At 43.3% G+C, this 16884-nt stretch overlaps 1 protein-coding gene across 2 annotated transcripts; it reads right to left on the bottom strand.

The window, feature by feature from the left end:
- Nucleotides 1-4948: 4948 nt before the first annotated feature.
- Nucleotides 4949-16061, bottom strand: LOC107392895 (uncharacterized). 2 transcript variants are annotated; one of them, XM_070554254.1, is made up of 10 exons: nt 14469-16061; nt 13038-13143; nt 11840-11987; nt 10334-10381; nt 10139-10216; nt 9905-10042; nt 8219-8302; nt 5457-5507; nt 5207-5355; nt 4949-5125 (listed from the first exon to the last, which is right to left on the bottom strand). In XM_070554254.1, the coding sequence occupies exons 1-9, from the start codon at nt 15862-15864 to the stop codon at nt 5245-5247; spliced, it is 2160 nt and encodes a 719-aa protein (XP_070410355.1). In that variant the 5' UTR covers nt 15865-16061; the 3' UTR covers nt 4949-5125; nt 5207-5244. The 2 variants fall into 2 exon arrangements, with proteins under 2 accessions (XP_070410355.1, XP_070410354.1); XM_070554253.1 differs by having other exon boundaries at nt 5067-5355.
- Between the last annotated feature and the right edge of the window lie 823 nt (nt 16062-16884).

Genomic DNA, 16884 nt, shown 5'->3' with positions numbered 1-16884 from the left:
GAACTGAGAGAGGGCGACACAGATTCAGATTCAGAGAAAAACTATGATTTGCTCTCCGACAGCTTTGAAAGTTATGATGAAGATGAAACTAGTTGCTCCGAACAAGAAGACGAAGATTCATTGCCTGAGGACGAAAGTCACGCTGAATACTCGACGTCTGACTTGTTGCCTTACGATGACAACGACTTGCCTTATATGGACGAAGGAATGGGTTGCAAACTCGGGTTAGAAAAAGATGTGAGGGAGCTAAATTGTGAAAATGGAGCTCCTCTCAGCGGTTCTAATCCTGATACCGAATGGGGGCAGGACGTTGGTCTGTCTCAGACTAAGATTATTTGGGGGAATCATGATGACAATCAGATTGGTCTTTCCACAATTATAGAGGAGAACTGTGAGGAAAGAGACAAAAAATCACTTTCTTCAGAAGAAAATGAGGAAATGTCTCCTACTGATGAAGAATTGGAGGACATAGATGATGAAACATCCGTTTTTTCAGAAGAAGAACTGAGTGAGGGCGACACAGATTCAGATTCAGAGAAAAACTATGATTTGCTCTCCGTCAGCTTTGAACGTTATGATGAAGATGAAACTAGTTGCTCCGAACAAGAAGACGAAGATTCATTGCCTGAGGACGAAAGTCACGCTGAATACTCAACGTCTGTGAGCCCTGCGGCTGAAACGTTCGTTTCAGAGCAGAAACCAGATGAAGGTAATTCTTCTCCTAGCTGGTCGCCCAGCTCTTGTCACTCTGATGGTGAGGATGAAACACAGGATGTTTTAAATGATGATGAAGAGGAAACATCTTTGGTTACGGCGGACAGCTTTGATCACAAGCCTGATGATTCTGATGCAGGTGAGACAATTAGCTCCGTTTTTGAGGTCGATGTGGATTTATCACCTGAAGACACAAGTGGCCTTACAAATGAGGAGGCTGAGCTAAAGAGACTAGATGAAATGGAAGCCAAACTTTTGTTGGAGCTTGGTCTAGATCTGGTCTGTGACAATCCTGCTAGCTCGTCCTCTCCTCACGATGAGTCACTGGGAATCTTGGAGGATGGATCTGAAGCACCTTTAGCTTCACAAGATAAGGAACTGAGTGAGAATGACGATGGAAGATCTTTAAGCTCAGGTGATGAGGTTGATGTGGACATAACATGGTCAGATATTGAAGAAGGATTAGCAGAAGGGTTAGAATTAGCTTCAAATGAAGTTCAAAAGTTGTGGGATTTTGTAAAGAAATGTAAAACATCTCAGATAAGAGAAGAAAGCATCGTTGAAAATGTAAGTTCAGGTGAGGATGAAGATGGAAGATCTTCAAACTCAGATGAGGAACTGAGTGAGAAAGATGAAAGATCTTTAGACTCAGATGAGGAACTGAGTGAGAAAGATGGAAGATCTTCAGACTCAGATGAGGAACTGAGTGAGGAAGGCGGACTTGCAAGTGGGCAGGCTGAGGTAAAGAGGCTAAATGAATTTGATGAACTTTTGTTGGAGCTTGGTCTAGAGGATCTGGTCTGTGACAACGTGGCTTCTGCTAGCTCGCCGTCCAGCTCAGGAAAGGAACTGGATGAGGTTGATGTAGACATAAATTGGTCAGATATTATAGAAGAAGTGGCCAATGGGTTTGGATTAGATACAAATGAAGTTCAAGTGTTGTGGGATGTTGCAGGAAAATGTAAAACATCTCAGAGAAGAGAAGAAAGCATCGTTGAAAACGTAAGTTCAGGTGAGGATGAAGACGGAAGACCTTTAAATTCAGATGAGGAACTGAGTGAGAAAGATGGACTTGCAAGTGGGCAGGCTGAGGTAAAGAGGCTAAATGAATTTGATAAACTTTTGTTGGAGCTTGGTCTAGAGGATCTGGTCTGTGACAACGTGGCTCCTGCTAGCTCGTCCTCTCCTCACGATGAGTCACTGGGAATCTTGGAGGATGGATCTGAAGCACCTTTAGCTTCACAAGATAAGGAACTGAGTGAGAAAGATGGAAGATCTTTAAACTCAGGTGATGAGGTTGATGCGGACATAAATTGGTCAGATATTGAAGAAGGATTAGCCAATGGGTTAGAATTAGATGCAAATGCAGTTAAAAGGTTGTGGGATTGTATGAACAAATGTAAAACATCTAAGAGAAGAGAAGAAAGCAGCGTTGAAAACGTGAGTTCAAGTGAGGATGAAGACGGAAGATCTTCATATGAGAAGACAAGTGTGAATGAAGCTCTTCCAAGCACGTCCTCCGGGATCTCGTACGAGCAAACCCCGCATCATCAGAGGAAAAATAATGGATGTAGGGTTAAAGAAAAATCATCAGTTCCTACAGGAAAGAGTTCAGGAGTAAATAAAAGTGGAACCTCGATCACAGGAGCCAGAGCTCGGAGTTCTCTGGTTTCTGGCAGAGAGACTGAACCAGAGTCCTCACAGGTAAGCGAGACTAAAGCGTCAGTCACATCTGGAAAATACCCGAAGGGACTGAAGAAGAGGTGGGATATTTTTAAGAAGAAAATTAATTTTTTTTAACTTAGGAAGTCAAGAAAATAAAATCTAAAAAAATAGTAGATGCACACATATTCTATAAGTGCTTTTTTAGGTTTAGGCTCACTTGGGTGTGCGGTGTGCTGAAAGGATTATTGGAGGTGAGCTTCGCTCCCTCCAGGACATCTACAGGAAGCGGTGCCTGAGGAAAGCGGCGAGGATCATCAAGGACTCAAGTCACCCCAGCCATAAACTGTTCAGACTACTTCCATCAGGTTATAAAAAACACACAAAAAAAACAATTAAAAAAAAAAAACATCCCTCCCGCAGAATCGCCACCTTATCGTGGTGGGAGGGTTTGAGGACCTCCACGTTCCTGGAAGCTGTGTTGTCTGGGCCATCAGTCCCTGTTAGGGTCTCCATGGCAGCATGGTCTCAGGTAGGCGGTCGGACTAAGAGCGATTCAAACACCTAAAGAGGAAAACTCCTCTATATGGATGACAAGAGCGAGCTCTTCCGTGTAGAGAAGGTGCTATCCACGGCCAGCCGTGTTGATTATTTGATAGACGGGGATCTGACCTCTGCAGGACAGCAGTGGGGGCATGGCGTCTCCTTGGTATTTGATGGAGACTTGTGCGCTCTTCACTTAAGACACTGAGGGCTGTGGGGGGAAGAGGGGTGGTGTGGTGGCATCAGCTGGCTCCAGGAGTATGGGGTGAGTGGCTTTCTGTTAACGGCCATTCAGTCCCTTTACCACAGGAGCGTGAGTTTGGTCCGCACAGCCGGTAGTAAGTCGGACCTGTTCCCGGTGAAGGTTGGACTCTGCCAGCAGGGCCAGATTAACACTTTGTTGTACCCTGGGCAACAATATTCGAGGGCCCCATCATCACGACCCAAGGATCACCATAATATGGTCACATACAGAATATTTTACTGTAATATGCAGTAAATATACTCAATACTTGAATGCCTGACATCACGTAACCCGCTCAGGGTAACCTTTGACCCACCTCGTGTGGACTGACCAATGAGGAGAGGGTCTTAACTTGAGGCCCTCTCTTCATTGGTCAGTCTGCATGAGACTGACTCTCAACTGATGTTCAAAGTCATAAGCAGCGAAGCTGAAATATATCAGTCTGTAATGGATGAATATACAATGGAATTACTATAATAAAACCACTATGTCAGATTTCCTAATTTTATGACCAGCACCTGATGGAATAGACAGTCTCATACACAATTCAATGAGTTTAAAAACAGTTATTATAACTTTCTAATGCAGCAGGATGTTTTAAAGCAAACTCAGCTTTTCCAAGTAAAAAAAAAAAAAAATCAGGAAATCAGCCACTAATGTTACGTCAGCTGGCTAGCCAGGAGTATTGCTTTAGTCAGAGAAATCTTCCCATTTCTAGAGACTCGTTTATGTACTGTACAGTCACTGGCTCACTTTTAGTGACATCATCTGCATGTATGGCCCAGAGCTGACAGAACATCACTTAGAATTGACTAAAACATTGCTTTAATATTTTAATGACTATAAAAACAGTTGAAAACTCTGTTCGGTTTTTAGCCGAAACAAGCACACACGGTTGGCTAGTAAAGGTACAATACAGTCTGTAAATACACAAGTAAATATAACATCAATCAGGTTGGACAGATGCTTTTAATAAAAAAATAAAATAAAAGCTGAAATCCATGTCTGCTTACAGGCCACACATTTCTATAAAGCCAGAGGAACATCTTGGAACGAGTAAAACACGATGGTCCTTGAATCAGCAGCCAGATGTAAAGTTTAAGGTGAAATTTACTAACCGGCATGATAAAAAAATAGACTCATGTGGGATATTTCCTTTTGCAACATGCTTTACTTACAAGGTGACCCTGAAAAGACATCAGATGGGAGTTATGAGGGAACAAAAATGACAAGCCTTTGTTCAGAACCTACTGTGATGATGTGGTGACAGAAAATAAATCGGATTCAAATGGAACTTCAAACAGAGCTGGAAACAGAAATACGATCCCAGCGTTGAAGCCTTTAGCGTGTGCAACAAATAGAAAACTAAAACTAAATAAGAACAACCAGCTTGTGGTCTGAACTTCACTGGATAGGCCTGTAACCGTGCAAGAATTAACTTAATCAGGACTCTTCAAGTCTTAGGCGAACATCTGTTCCAACTGTTCGAAGGAAAATATACGTTTTTGAAGCATGTTATGGAAACATGCATTTAATAACTGTTACGTGTACTACAGCTTCACTTAAAAGTCCAGCACTAAATAAAAACTGCTAAGTTCTGGTTAAAATGGCCATCTTGGAAGCGGTAAGGCCACTGTTGGGGATAAAAGGTCCATCCAAGTGATGCATGATGGTGTAACAGTTTCTTCAGTCAGTCAGAGCTCCGTTGTTCAGTCGATCTTTTAAAAATCCTCTCATTGTGGTAAATGCAGAAAACAGACCTGAAGTGTGTGGGTGCTAAGTCTTTACAGCGGACCGCAAATAATGTGAGAGTCCAACATTTTTAAGGGTCAGTAGGGGGCCACTTCAGCAGTTCTTTGCAAGAAATATTCAGCTAAGCTACAGAATACCATCTGAACTCCCAAGTCTCTAGTGACGGCCGCGCTGCTGTCAGTCAGAAAGGCAGACGGCAGTTAGCACTCCCTGAAATACAGATGGCCAAGCTGCGTTAGCTCATATAACCGACTGTCAGTCAAAGACGACGTGGGAATAACTTGGACAGACCATCTCACGGAACCAGACGAGCACAAGGGGACGGCTGTTCAGTTGTTTAGATGACAGTCACAGAGCTCCTTGTAGATTCGCTTTCGAATGCGAGGCATGTCATCCTGGCTGAACAGCAGAGGCTGCTTCAATGACAGGCAGCGGCAGTACTGGTGTGGAGAAAGAGATGGACACGTACAATCACCCACAAGATTTTGTTTCTTTTTCTGAAAGGAAACAAGTCATGCAGTAAAAAGTAATGACGTCTAACCTCAAGGACAAAAACTCCACAATCGCTGTCGTTCTTCTGCTGTGGAATGCCCTGAAAAGACACCAAGTTGGAGTAAAAAAAAGCAGCAACAACTTCTGTCTGCTTACATGATCTTTGTTTCTTTTACTTTGAGATGTGAAGAAAAAAAGACGCTTCAGCATTAAAGCCGCGATGGCAAATCTGCAAAAAGACTCTTTTTCATGCTCTAACATAGCCTAGCTGTAAATATATTGTGGAGATTAAAATGAGAAATATAAAAACGAATAAAGTGGTTTTCTTGCATTTGTGTAAAATCCTCCACCAAGAACAAAGCTTGGTCTGAAAGCAACCATTCAGCCATCCTCCATTCATTACACACTTGTCATTTAGCAACAGAACACCACTGGTGTGAGAAGTTCTCTGCTCAATAATATCAGAGGAGAAACAGCCGGCTGCTACCACTTCAACTTTAGCACAAAATACCAGAGTCCACAAAAGAAAAACACCATTTGAAGTCATGGACAACATGATGGAAAATGGCCACTGGTGTTCCGCACACTCTCTTATCCTCTGGATATGTGGGTTCCCATATCAGGCCGATGCGGCCCAGGGATGATTGTGCTTAAAGCCCGGACCACATTGTGCGTTTTCAGCTGTCACACAGGACTGCTCATGATGGACTGTGAAAACTCTAGCCAGGTGGCACACTGTGCGGTCTGAGATTTCAGCGAGACACCCCCTGAAAAGCTAGCCTGACCAGCCAGCCCCATGCTTCCTTATGGGAAGCAATGGGTCTGGGAACTCTTCTAATTAAATAATCCCACCCCCTGAGAATTCTAAATGAGCCAATCAGCGAAGAACAGCATATGTCACACACACACTGGAAGGCTGAGCTTCTCATAAACATGGCGACTAAAGCGGCGTTCGCTGCGGCTCTTTCCTCTGTTCTAAATGACTTGAACACGTCTTTGAAACCACAACAAGTAGAAGCGCTAAAAGCCTTTCTTCTAAAAAAGGATGTCTGTGCTGTCGCCAGACGCCATTTTTGACTCCAGTTGAAAAACTACAGTGTCGCGCGGTACAGTGTCGCGCTGCCTTTTTTCTGATTGGTTAATTTTGAGCTGGCTAGTCCCACCCCCCATGTGGCTCTCTGCCTGTGAGTAACCAGACTAGCTCTCTGTGCAGAATTAAACAGAGGACGAGTCTGGCAGGCCAGGCTACTGAGAAGCATACGTCACGATCTCCTCTTATCTGTCTGAGCGTTCCGTCTCTTGCCATCTCCAAGTTTCAGTCCTCCGCCACCTCCCTCACCCATGGTGTCCTGCAAGGTTCTGTGCTGGGGCCTATACTTTTCCTCCTTTATCTGCTTCCTCCTCTTATAACCCTCCCACTGTCCTAATGGGTGTGACCCCGTGAGGAAAGTTGACCATTGAGCAGGGTTGATGGTTTATCCCTTGGGTCCACATGGCGGGGTCACCCATAAAGACAGTGGGAGGGCTAAAGGAATCTCCTACCATCTTTATGTTGATGACATCGCCTTTAAGCCCCATGAGATGTCTAAGCTGCAGCTGTTACACACCTGCTTAGACTCTGTTAAAACCTGGATGGCTGGGAGCTTTCTACAGCTGAATGAAGATAAGACTGAGATCCTCATCTGTGCTCCAGACAAGCTGGTTCCCAAAGTCAGAGACTCTCTTGGTCAGCTTGCATCTCACGCCAAACCCTCTGTCAGGAATCTTGGTGTGACCTTTGACCCAGCTCTCACCCTGGATTCTCATGTCAGTTCTCTTGTTAGCTCTTCCTTCTTCCATCGGGAACATTGCTAAGCTGAGTCCCATTCTGTCCCGCTCTGAACTTGAGACAGTTATCCACACCTTCATCTCCTCACGCTTAGACTACTGCAACTCTCTCTTCACGTGTCTGAGCAGAACCTCCCTGAACCGTCTACAGGTGTTTCAGAACGCCTGTGCTCGGCTTCTGACCAAGTCCTCCAAACACACCCACATCACCCCGCTTCTCCTCCAGCTTCACTGGCTGCCAGTTAACTTCAGGGTTCATTTCAAGATCCTGGTTCTGGTCTATAGGGCCTTACATGGACAAGCACCATCATACATTGGTGATCTTCTCAGTCCCTACACCCCCAGCAGGTCCCTGAGGTCCAGTGACCAAAGCCTATAGGTTGTGCAGCACCAGGCTAAAGACCAAAGGTGACAGATAATTTGCTGCTGTGGTCCCCAGACTCTGGCACTCTCTCCCCCTGAGCCTGAGATCAGTGGACTCAGTGGTCTCCTTTAAAAAGCAGCTGAAAACTCACCTGTTCAGGCTGGCTTTGGTGTGACGTCCATCACCCTCTCCTTATTCTGCTCTTTCTACCAACTCTGCCTTCCTCTGGGATCCACTCCTTCTATCCCTTTCCTTTCATTGGTCGATTACATAGGGGTGTCATAGGTATTCAAGAAGTGCTTGAAGACTGTTGGAGGCTGACTTTGACCATGAAGGTGCTCGATAAGCTGTCGCAGAGCTGGTCACACTGGACGGCCACAGACTTGCAAATCACCCTCACAGTCACCGTTTTTTGTCATGATTCTATTCCCAAAGGGAGATTTGTCTAGGACGGTTGAAAAACGCAGTGTGGTCCAGGCTTAAAAGCTAGCTTGTTTTGCAGATTTGCTTTTGCAGAATTAATGATCAAATAATAAAAATTCAGCTAAATCCAGGAGGATCATTACAGTAAGTCTAAGCAACAAAATGGAACATCTGAACATGTCAGGGGTTGGGGTCACCTTGATGATGGTAATCTTCCAGCCTTTCTGGAAAGCTGCCTGCTTTTTCTCTCTGGCTTCAGACTGAAGGTACTTCATAATGTTCTGAAAGGGGATGGATGGACACACACACACACACACAAACAGATACATTAAGAACAGTCATGTAGAAACACTGACAGTGTAAAAGTTCTATATATCCACATTCTAAAGACAGGTTGTACAGTCAAGTGATAAAACAAACCCAGAAATTTACACATATGTCCCAAGACATACCTAAGAGGGTGAGGAATATGGATGGGTGATGAGGCCCTAACCCGTAATCCACACTGGATGCAACAGCGGAATGGATGAGCAGCAAACTATCTCTGCTTTAAATTATCTCTGCTTTATCAGTTAATCCAAACCGCTGCAGCATGGAACATTTCAGCTGATCCAGGAAGTGGCTTGTTGCGCTGCTAAAGGAAGGATTGGGCTGCCTAGGGCTAGACAGGAAGTCACACCCGGTATCAGTGTAAAACGTCTGGTCATTTTCAAAATAAAAGCCCATTGCAGAGATGCAATTTCTTATCTATGTAGATTATGTCAATACATGTGACCTGAAGGCTTATTTACGCAGCATCTTTCGAGAAGTGAAGCGGCGTGTTTTGCAGTGGAGAGACACAACGTTATATTTAACATCAAACAGTGATATCAAACATCATCTCGTTCTTCCTTTTGATTTAACGGCAGATTGCATAAACAAACAGTGAGCTTTGAAGTCTCAAGGGATTTTATGATCTTGTCCATGATAGTCCGGCAGAAAAGCCGCTCCGCATTGGAGACTGTCCCCCGGTGTGGATTGACGCTCTGCAGAGCACAAGAGTAAACCGTTTCTCGCCGCTGATGCCTCCAGAGATTGAAGTGGGGACAACACAGTAGCTTGATATTTCAAAGTGTTCTGACGATACTGATAAACCCAACAGCATACCAGTGAAGAAAAACATTCGTGGTTATTGATTCATTAATTCTTAGGCAGTAACAGGTTCTTCCATTTTTATTTTTCTGAAATCTGAATTCTTGTTCTAAACACATTAACATAAAAGTGTGTGATCATAAAGTGAATAAAATATATGACTGTTCTTTAATATTCACATATTTAACAAAGTACTGTGGTTCTGTACAACACAGAGTGCTGATTCAAGGTCATGGACATAGTTTTAATGCAATGTCAGAAATGCTGAACTGTCAAGTACGCAGGTCAATCATACGTTTGCAAACTTCAGCAGAGCCACTAGATGAGCTTGTGGATGGTTCTAAAGGGAAACAGGCTTCAACACAAGCAGATGTTTCCCGCTTGGTCCTAGTGCTCAACACAGTGTTTATTTAATACAGCATGGTATTGGCTTTGGACAGTAAAAAGTGCAAGGGACAAAAATTTACTGAATTGAAAAAGTGAGGGAGGACATGTCGTGCCCCCTCCCCCTCCCCTCCCTTGAATAAAGTTTAAGGAAACCTGACAGGAAGTGGGACCATTCTGATCTTCAGCTGTTTATCTCACTGTTAGCTGACTCAAGCCTTCCAATGAACTGTCTATGCTACAAAAGCCTGCCTAATTCTAGGGTTGGTAACCAACCTGCTCAGACTCTCATGATGACTTTCTGCCAAATTCAGCTTTTCTATGAATGTGAACAACTTAAAGGCACCACTGTGAGCAAAGATACTCACATCTGTGGTGTGCCTGAAGACGATGCCTTGGCTGTCATAGTAGCTGATGGTTTTGGTCGCCATGGTTACTGTGATAAGAGACCAGTGGATTTCTAAATGAATTGGGATCAACAGCAACCATTTGGAGAACAAGTCAGCCTGAAAAAAATAAAAAAATAAAAATTTACAACAGAAAACTTTCTGAGTCAATTCGACATCATCGGCAAGCAGGTCCAAATAAGTAAACTTCCTCACTTTTTTAGTCCATCTCTTCACACCCTCATAACCTTTGGCGACCAGCTGCTTGTAGAAAAAGCTGTTAAAAAAATGGACCTGAAAGAGAGACATTGAAACTTTTTACACTCCCCAACAACCTTTAGCTAATCTAGTGAAGATGGAGCTTAAAAACACATTTTTGTGAATTAGCCCGTTAAACATAATGAAACTTACCTTGTGCTCTGTTGCCTCCATAATGAGCTCTCCGTACATGTTAATTATCTGAAAACAGAAAAAAACAGCAGGGAGTGAAAATGGCATTTAAATACAGCGCAACCAGCCTATGTAGTCATTTCCCCTGAAAATTATGCAATGGACGTATTTGCATGTCCAGTGCTTTTTCACTTTGGAAGAATACAGACAGAATAATATTTTTTTAAAAACAGGACATGGTAAAAAAAATAAATAAATTTAAAGACAAAAAACAAATGGACTGCAGTAACCACATTTGACCACATGATGTCAGTGTTACAAATTGCACCTTTAAAGGGACTTTACGGAATTTTTAATTTTTATGCTCGCGATTGCCCCTCAGACCAAATGCGTAATGGCAGCTTCAATAGTAGGCTCGTGCATGAGGCGCACATGCTGTATGTGCACACTCCTTAACGAAAATAACAGCTGAGACTGTCCCGTGTGTGTGTGTGTGTGTGTGTGTGTGTGTGTGTGTGTGTGTGTGTGTGTGTGTGTGTCGGTCCTGGAGGACAGAGGGCAGGAGAACACGCAGCTAATTAATTAAATAATTTGATTCTGTACCTTTCTCTTCAGCACAGCCGACAAAGGTTTATGATGGGTCAGTCCTCCTGCATGCTCAGATCTTTCCCTTCCCTTGCTTGAAAAATTGTTCCAAAATGAAAGTTGAACCCACATCTTTTTTTATCTGTGAATTCAATGCCGTTTGGCGAGTCTCAAATAAAAATTTGGGAATCTTACTGTAAAAAAAATAACATTAATGTAAAAAAGAAACTCTAAATAAACTAAATTCACATCCAGAATCAAACCCGGGTCATCTGCACGAGAGTCCAACGTCTTACTAGGTGAGCTAAAGCGCCAGTGACGCCTGCTGTATCTGTAATGTTTATATCCTTGATGACAGCTGAAACGACGTTCAAAGAACGGTTCGGAGCGAAAATGGCTATTTTGTTGCTAATTTGCAGGAAATATCTAGAAGAAAGTAGCTAAGGGTCCTCAGAAATGTAGCTAGGTTCGTCACTAGGCGTTAGCAACAGCGACAAAGTCGCTGAGTTGGCACTACCTCGCTCTCTGCTGCTAAAGCTACAGATAGCAAATGCTACGGGCGATGCCTGAGCGTGAACGCGCATGAAGCAGCCTGCTCGACCCGAGCAGCTCTCTTTTTCTGTGATTTTACAGAAAAACAGGCAATAACAGTAAAAATGCCAGGGCTCATTCTACAGGACCAGGGCATTGCAGGAGAATGTATGAAGAAGAAATTTATTATTTCTATACATGTTTTGGCTGTCAAACTTCCATAATGCCCCTTTAAGGAAACAAAGCTGGTCTTCTGTGAGAACATGTGAAATCTAGGCCTGGGACTCAATCTAAGAAATGAATCCTGGTTGTTAGAGGCTTTGTAACTGATTAATCTTCATCACACAAAATACTTTTCTCCAAAAATAAAGCAGGTTTAGTGCATTGTAGTAAACCCTTTCCCTTCTTTACCTGGTCATTGACCCAGCTCTGATCCTCCAGCGTGTTGAGATCCTCCAGACGCAGTGTGTGTTTATTACATGTGACCATAAAGCAGGCTACAGGAACCACCGCTAGCCCGGCCCGGTACCGAGTCATCTGTCTTTTAATGTCCAGTCCACTAAAGCAGACAGAAAACAGATACTTACAGGGGAAGAGTCTGTTTCATCTTCACTGACATTTATAGAAATGACAGGTTAGGGTGAGGTGAAATAAGACAGGAGTGTTTCTGGACTTCATTGGGCTGTTGTGACTAAATAAACAAACAAAATTGCATGAAAATATGGAAGACTTCAGTAGGAATCACTGAGCTGGTATGTAAGAGGCTGAGTCATGTGGAACGTTTGAAGAAAAAAAATGTATATTTTATTTCTGATTATAATCGGTCACTGAATGTTTCACGCAGGCCGAACATAAAAATAGTCTCCCCACCTATCTCCTGCATTAGCTTCTGATAGAAAATAGATAGCGAAACTAAGATTAGAAAATCCTGACAGATCTACGTCACACTGTCACTTAACATTCATGGACTCACCCATCTTGACTCACGACGGGGAAGGCTGTTGTTGGTTTAACGTCCAGGAAACAGCAGAGAACGTCTCGGCTAGTAGAAGCTAACTATTAGCATTAGCAACTCCACCACAAAGCAGAACTCCTTCAGGTTTGTGTTACTTGTGGAGATAAAACATCAACATTGCAGAGGAGAGTCAGTGGTAGAGTCGTGTTGCTGTTATCCAATCAGAGGAGAAATGTCCGAATATCAGGAAATGAGATTCCAAATCCTGCTGTGTGAATAAACTTTATTAAGCGGTCTGATTTTAACACTGAGCAGTGCACAAAATTACGATTTAACAGCTGGTAAATGAAGTGTTCAAAAACCGATCAGCTTCAGAAACATTCTGCACCAACTGATGTTATTAGTGACAGTCTAACAAGCAAATAAGTTGGAAAACATCTAGATATTGGCCGTGACGTTCACTTGTCGGCCATTGGCGGAACACAACCTCTTAATAATGGCATCGGCAATAAAAAAATCATATTGGTCCACATCTGCTACTAATTACGTCTCAGTAATGGTGCAATTCATTCTTATTTTAGTCAGATTTATGATGCCTTTTCCTGCCTGAGTGTGTGTGAGTGTGTGTGTGCGCGCACGCATGCGTGTGTGAACCTGTTTTTGAAGTCAGAGATGCCTTTCTTTTTCAGATGCTCCAGGACATCAGATTCACTAAGAGGAATGAAGCTGCCATATTTTATATAGAAGCTCTCCAAAAACTCTGCAAGAAGAACAGAAGTCATTTTAAAACTGATCATATAATTAATAGCTGCCGCCACGGCTGTGACGGGACCTACGGGCCACCGTAGAGGTGAAGGCTAGACTGTCCGAATTCAGAGCCGCTGGGTTCTGCTCTTACCGGTCTAGCAAGGACCCGGCCTTGCTAGACCGGTGAGGACCCGTACTCGTAAGCATCCTACCCGTGGATTCGGACACACCCTATAACTCCACTGGCTAGCAGCTATGAACGAAATTGAACTACGGAAGATCTGCATGGAGAAAACGTCAAAAACTCTAAAATCAAAATACTTCAATAAACGGGACACACTTCCTGCTAATCAATTTTCACAATTGATGCTAATACCTATGGCCCTTCAATGGATGTGCTCCTGGCTGCAAAGCATTGCACCTTAAAATACAAAATTTTGTTTTTTTCTTGTGCAGGGTATCTGCAGGTTTAAGGGAGCCAAATTTAAGACTTTTTAAGACCTTTTTAAGGCCACTTTGACCAAATTTAAGCTATTTTTTTAAATTAAATTTAAACTATAATTTCCAGCTATTGCCTGGAACCGGTGCGAACCACGTTGCGAATGTGGGATTAGCCATCCAGTTACCATAAAAGTTGCACGTCCCCATGGTGCAATCTCCCACTAGCTTAAACAGCTAATGTGCTCATCTAAAAAAGCCCCCTTTCACAACCAACTGAATGTGTATGGTTCCGCTTACGCCAACATTGTACACAAAAAATGCTGAACACTAACTAGAAATTCATGAAAATTGAAATAAAATAATCTTGTTTATTGGGTCTTTGATAATTTAAGACCTTTGGAAACTGTATTTAAGGATTATTAGTAATTTTTAAGGATTTTTAAGGCCTTAAATTTGGAAAAGCAAATTTAAGTCTTTTTATGACTTTTTAAGGACCCGCGAATACCCTGTTGTGAGTGTTCATGTAGACAAATAAACTTGTTGATATGTAGATAAATATGTAGATCCATAAACTTGTTATATTCAGTACAAGTTACATTTTTTTTTGCTTCCGTTAGTTTAAGAATGAGAAAAGCCCCTTGAGAAAATAATCGTGAATTAAATCGCAATTGCAATATTGAAGAAAAAAAAATCGCATTTAGATTATTTTCCAAAATCGTTCAGCCCTAATGTAGATCACCTCGAACGATGCAGCTGTGTAAGACAACCCCTCAAGATGGGAAATATCCCCTCTAGTGAGGTTAAGATCCTTCTCTGGAGGATGGGAATTCCCAATACTCTATATAGAATCATGTAAACACCTGTTAAGGATAAAAAGTTTAGGTTTATAGATCTTACCATGAACCATGTCGGTGAGCTGCTCCAGGCCTTTCTTACTCTGAGTATCTGCACTAATCGCGTTTTCTTCAGCTGGATTTGTGACCGCCACTTCTTTCGTCTCGTCTTTTGCCCACGTTCCAGGGTGACAGTACAGTCTGTGGTCTCTTAATGCCCCGAGGCACTCTGTGCTGCTCATTGTTATGGGGTCTGGAGGGGGAACCAAAGCTGAGCTAGAGGTTTTCATGTTCGCAGGTGAGGATGTGTGTTCTCGGTCTGTTGGTGTGGTTGTGTTCCCGTTGGGCAGCGTTGGAGATGCAGAAATTTGGTTTTGGTCAGAGATGTGGTCCACCTGCATCTCAGAATCAAGGCTTTGGGACGATTCTAATCTTGAAGCAGGAGTTGACTGCATTGAGATTAACAGAAGCTCATCTGCAGGTTCACTCACAATTATGGTGTCGTCTTTCATTTCTTCATCCGAGTCAGACAGGCTTACCATGTCTCCGTTTCCAAGCAGACATTTAGCTAAGCCGGTGTCATTTTGGTCCACCCGTGAGTCTTGTTTTCCCTCTGGTTCCATCACTAACGCTGAGTGAGCTAAGGCACCTGTTCCTGAACCGAGACGACCTCTTCCCCTGCTTCTTACTTGAATGTTAACTTCCACTTTTGATGCAGCCATGAGGTTCCCTTGCCCTCTACCTCGACCTCTGCCTGCTAAAGAGCTCGTTCTATCCTGTACTGGCACTTTTGTGACACCGTCCCTTTTCTCACCACCTCCTTTCTCTGCCGCACCAACAACCCCTGACTGTGTCATCAACACACCCTGTGCAGCCCCCATACTTGCAGAAGCACAGTTTGTAATTGGTCCATCTTGTGAGGTGGCTGAGACAGGCTTAGGAGGGAGGGTTTGTGGCTGTGTATCAGCCACTTGTACAGATGTTTGCAGAGCCTCCTGTGGGTTATCTTTATTCTCTGTTGTCTTTACCTTCGCCTTGGCTAAATCGAAGTTCTTGATTACTTTCAACTGCTCCACTTTCCTTTTAGGAGTATCCTCAAGGTCCTTGACAGCTCCTCTCCCTCTCCCCCTTCCCCTTCCTCTCTGCGCCCCCCTCCCTCTATCTGAGCTTTTGACATTGTGTCCTGCACTGTGGGGGCCACAGCAATCACAGGCCTTAGGAGTCCTTTTCCTGCCTGATGTACGGCCATTGACAAGGCCTTGAGCAGGGGTCGGTGTCTGTGCAGACCCCCTGACAGACGCTAGTCTTGACTTAGACTGTAATGCTGTTGCTGTGGTCGGGACAGGAGGATTTCCATCAGATGGAGCCCGAGAAGAATCAGGGGTTGAAGTTCGGCCTGTTTGGTGAGATGAGGCAGACGGCGTTGTTTTCATTGGAGAAGAAGAATTGCTGTGAACCATGACGATCGCCTTTGGCTCTCCAACCCCATCCCCAGTGCCTCCGCTCCACACTTCTGTCCTCGTCTCCCAGTCAGTTATATGGTTGGTTACTATTGTGGATTATTTATTCTTCCTTGATAATTTCCTCACACTTCCCTCCAAGTATTTATTCTCTTGCAGACTTTCAGAAAAGTGGTTGTTCTGGGGAACAGAGGAAGATGACGGAGCTTTCAATCATACAACAGCACCATAGTCTCCTAATCTAAGGAGACAAACAGATTTTTATAGTTACTTGGTTTGAAGTTAGCAGTGTGTGATCAACTCCAACTACAGCAAGTTAAGACATTTTTATAAGAGATTGTGTCTAGAATTGAAAAAAGCAAAAATAATCACACTGGAAACAGTTCACATTAATATTTGTAGAGAACATGAAAATAGTCAATGAGCGCATTCCTACATGCAACTGATACATTTAACCCACAAAACCATTTTCCAAGTCTGTTATAATTCTTTACACTACATACCTAATCCAACTGCAGCTGGTGCTCATTTTGTATAACATTACAAATGGCTCCTATTCACAAGTAACTCTCATTTTTACCCAAATAGTTTTAATAGTGTAAATTGGTAAACTGTTACTATTTTCTAATTTTGACCCGATTTATTTTGATGAGTCTCTAAAACCTGCACTGAGGTCATGGGTTTATTTATAAAACGGAACATAATATATTTGCTTTACACATTTTTGTCTTGGGAAATACAGCAGTAGCTCAGGAGGTTGAGCGGGCTGTCCAGTAATCGGAAGGTTGCAGGTTTGATCCTGGCTCCAACCAGAGAATTCTGCTGTTGTGTCCTTGGGCAAGACACTTAACCCACCTTGCCTGCTAGTGGTGGTCGGAGGGACCGGTGGCACCAGTGTTCGGTAGGCCTTGCCTCTCTATCAGTGCATCCTAGGGCAGCTGTGCTGTGGCTACATTGTAGCTCATCCCCACCAGCATCTGAATGCATGTGTGAACGGGTGAATGACTGATTGTGTTATGA

This window comes from Nothobranchius furzeri, chromosome 8 (genome assembly GCF_043380555.1).
Source record: "Nothobranchius furzeri strain GRZ-AD chromosome 8, NfurGRZ-RIMD1, whole genome shotgun sequence".
NCBI classification, from domain to species: Eukaryota; Metazoa; Chordata; class Actinopteri; order Cyprinodontiformes; family Nothobranchiidae; genus Nothobranchius; species Nothobranchius furzeri.
The sequence above is the reverse complement of the archived record's forward strand: the minus strand, read 5'-3'. Positions and strand labels throughout refer to the sequence as shown.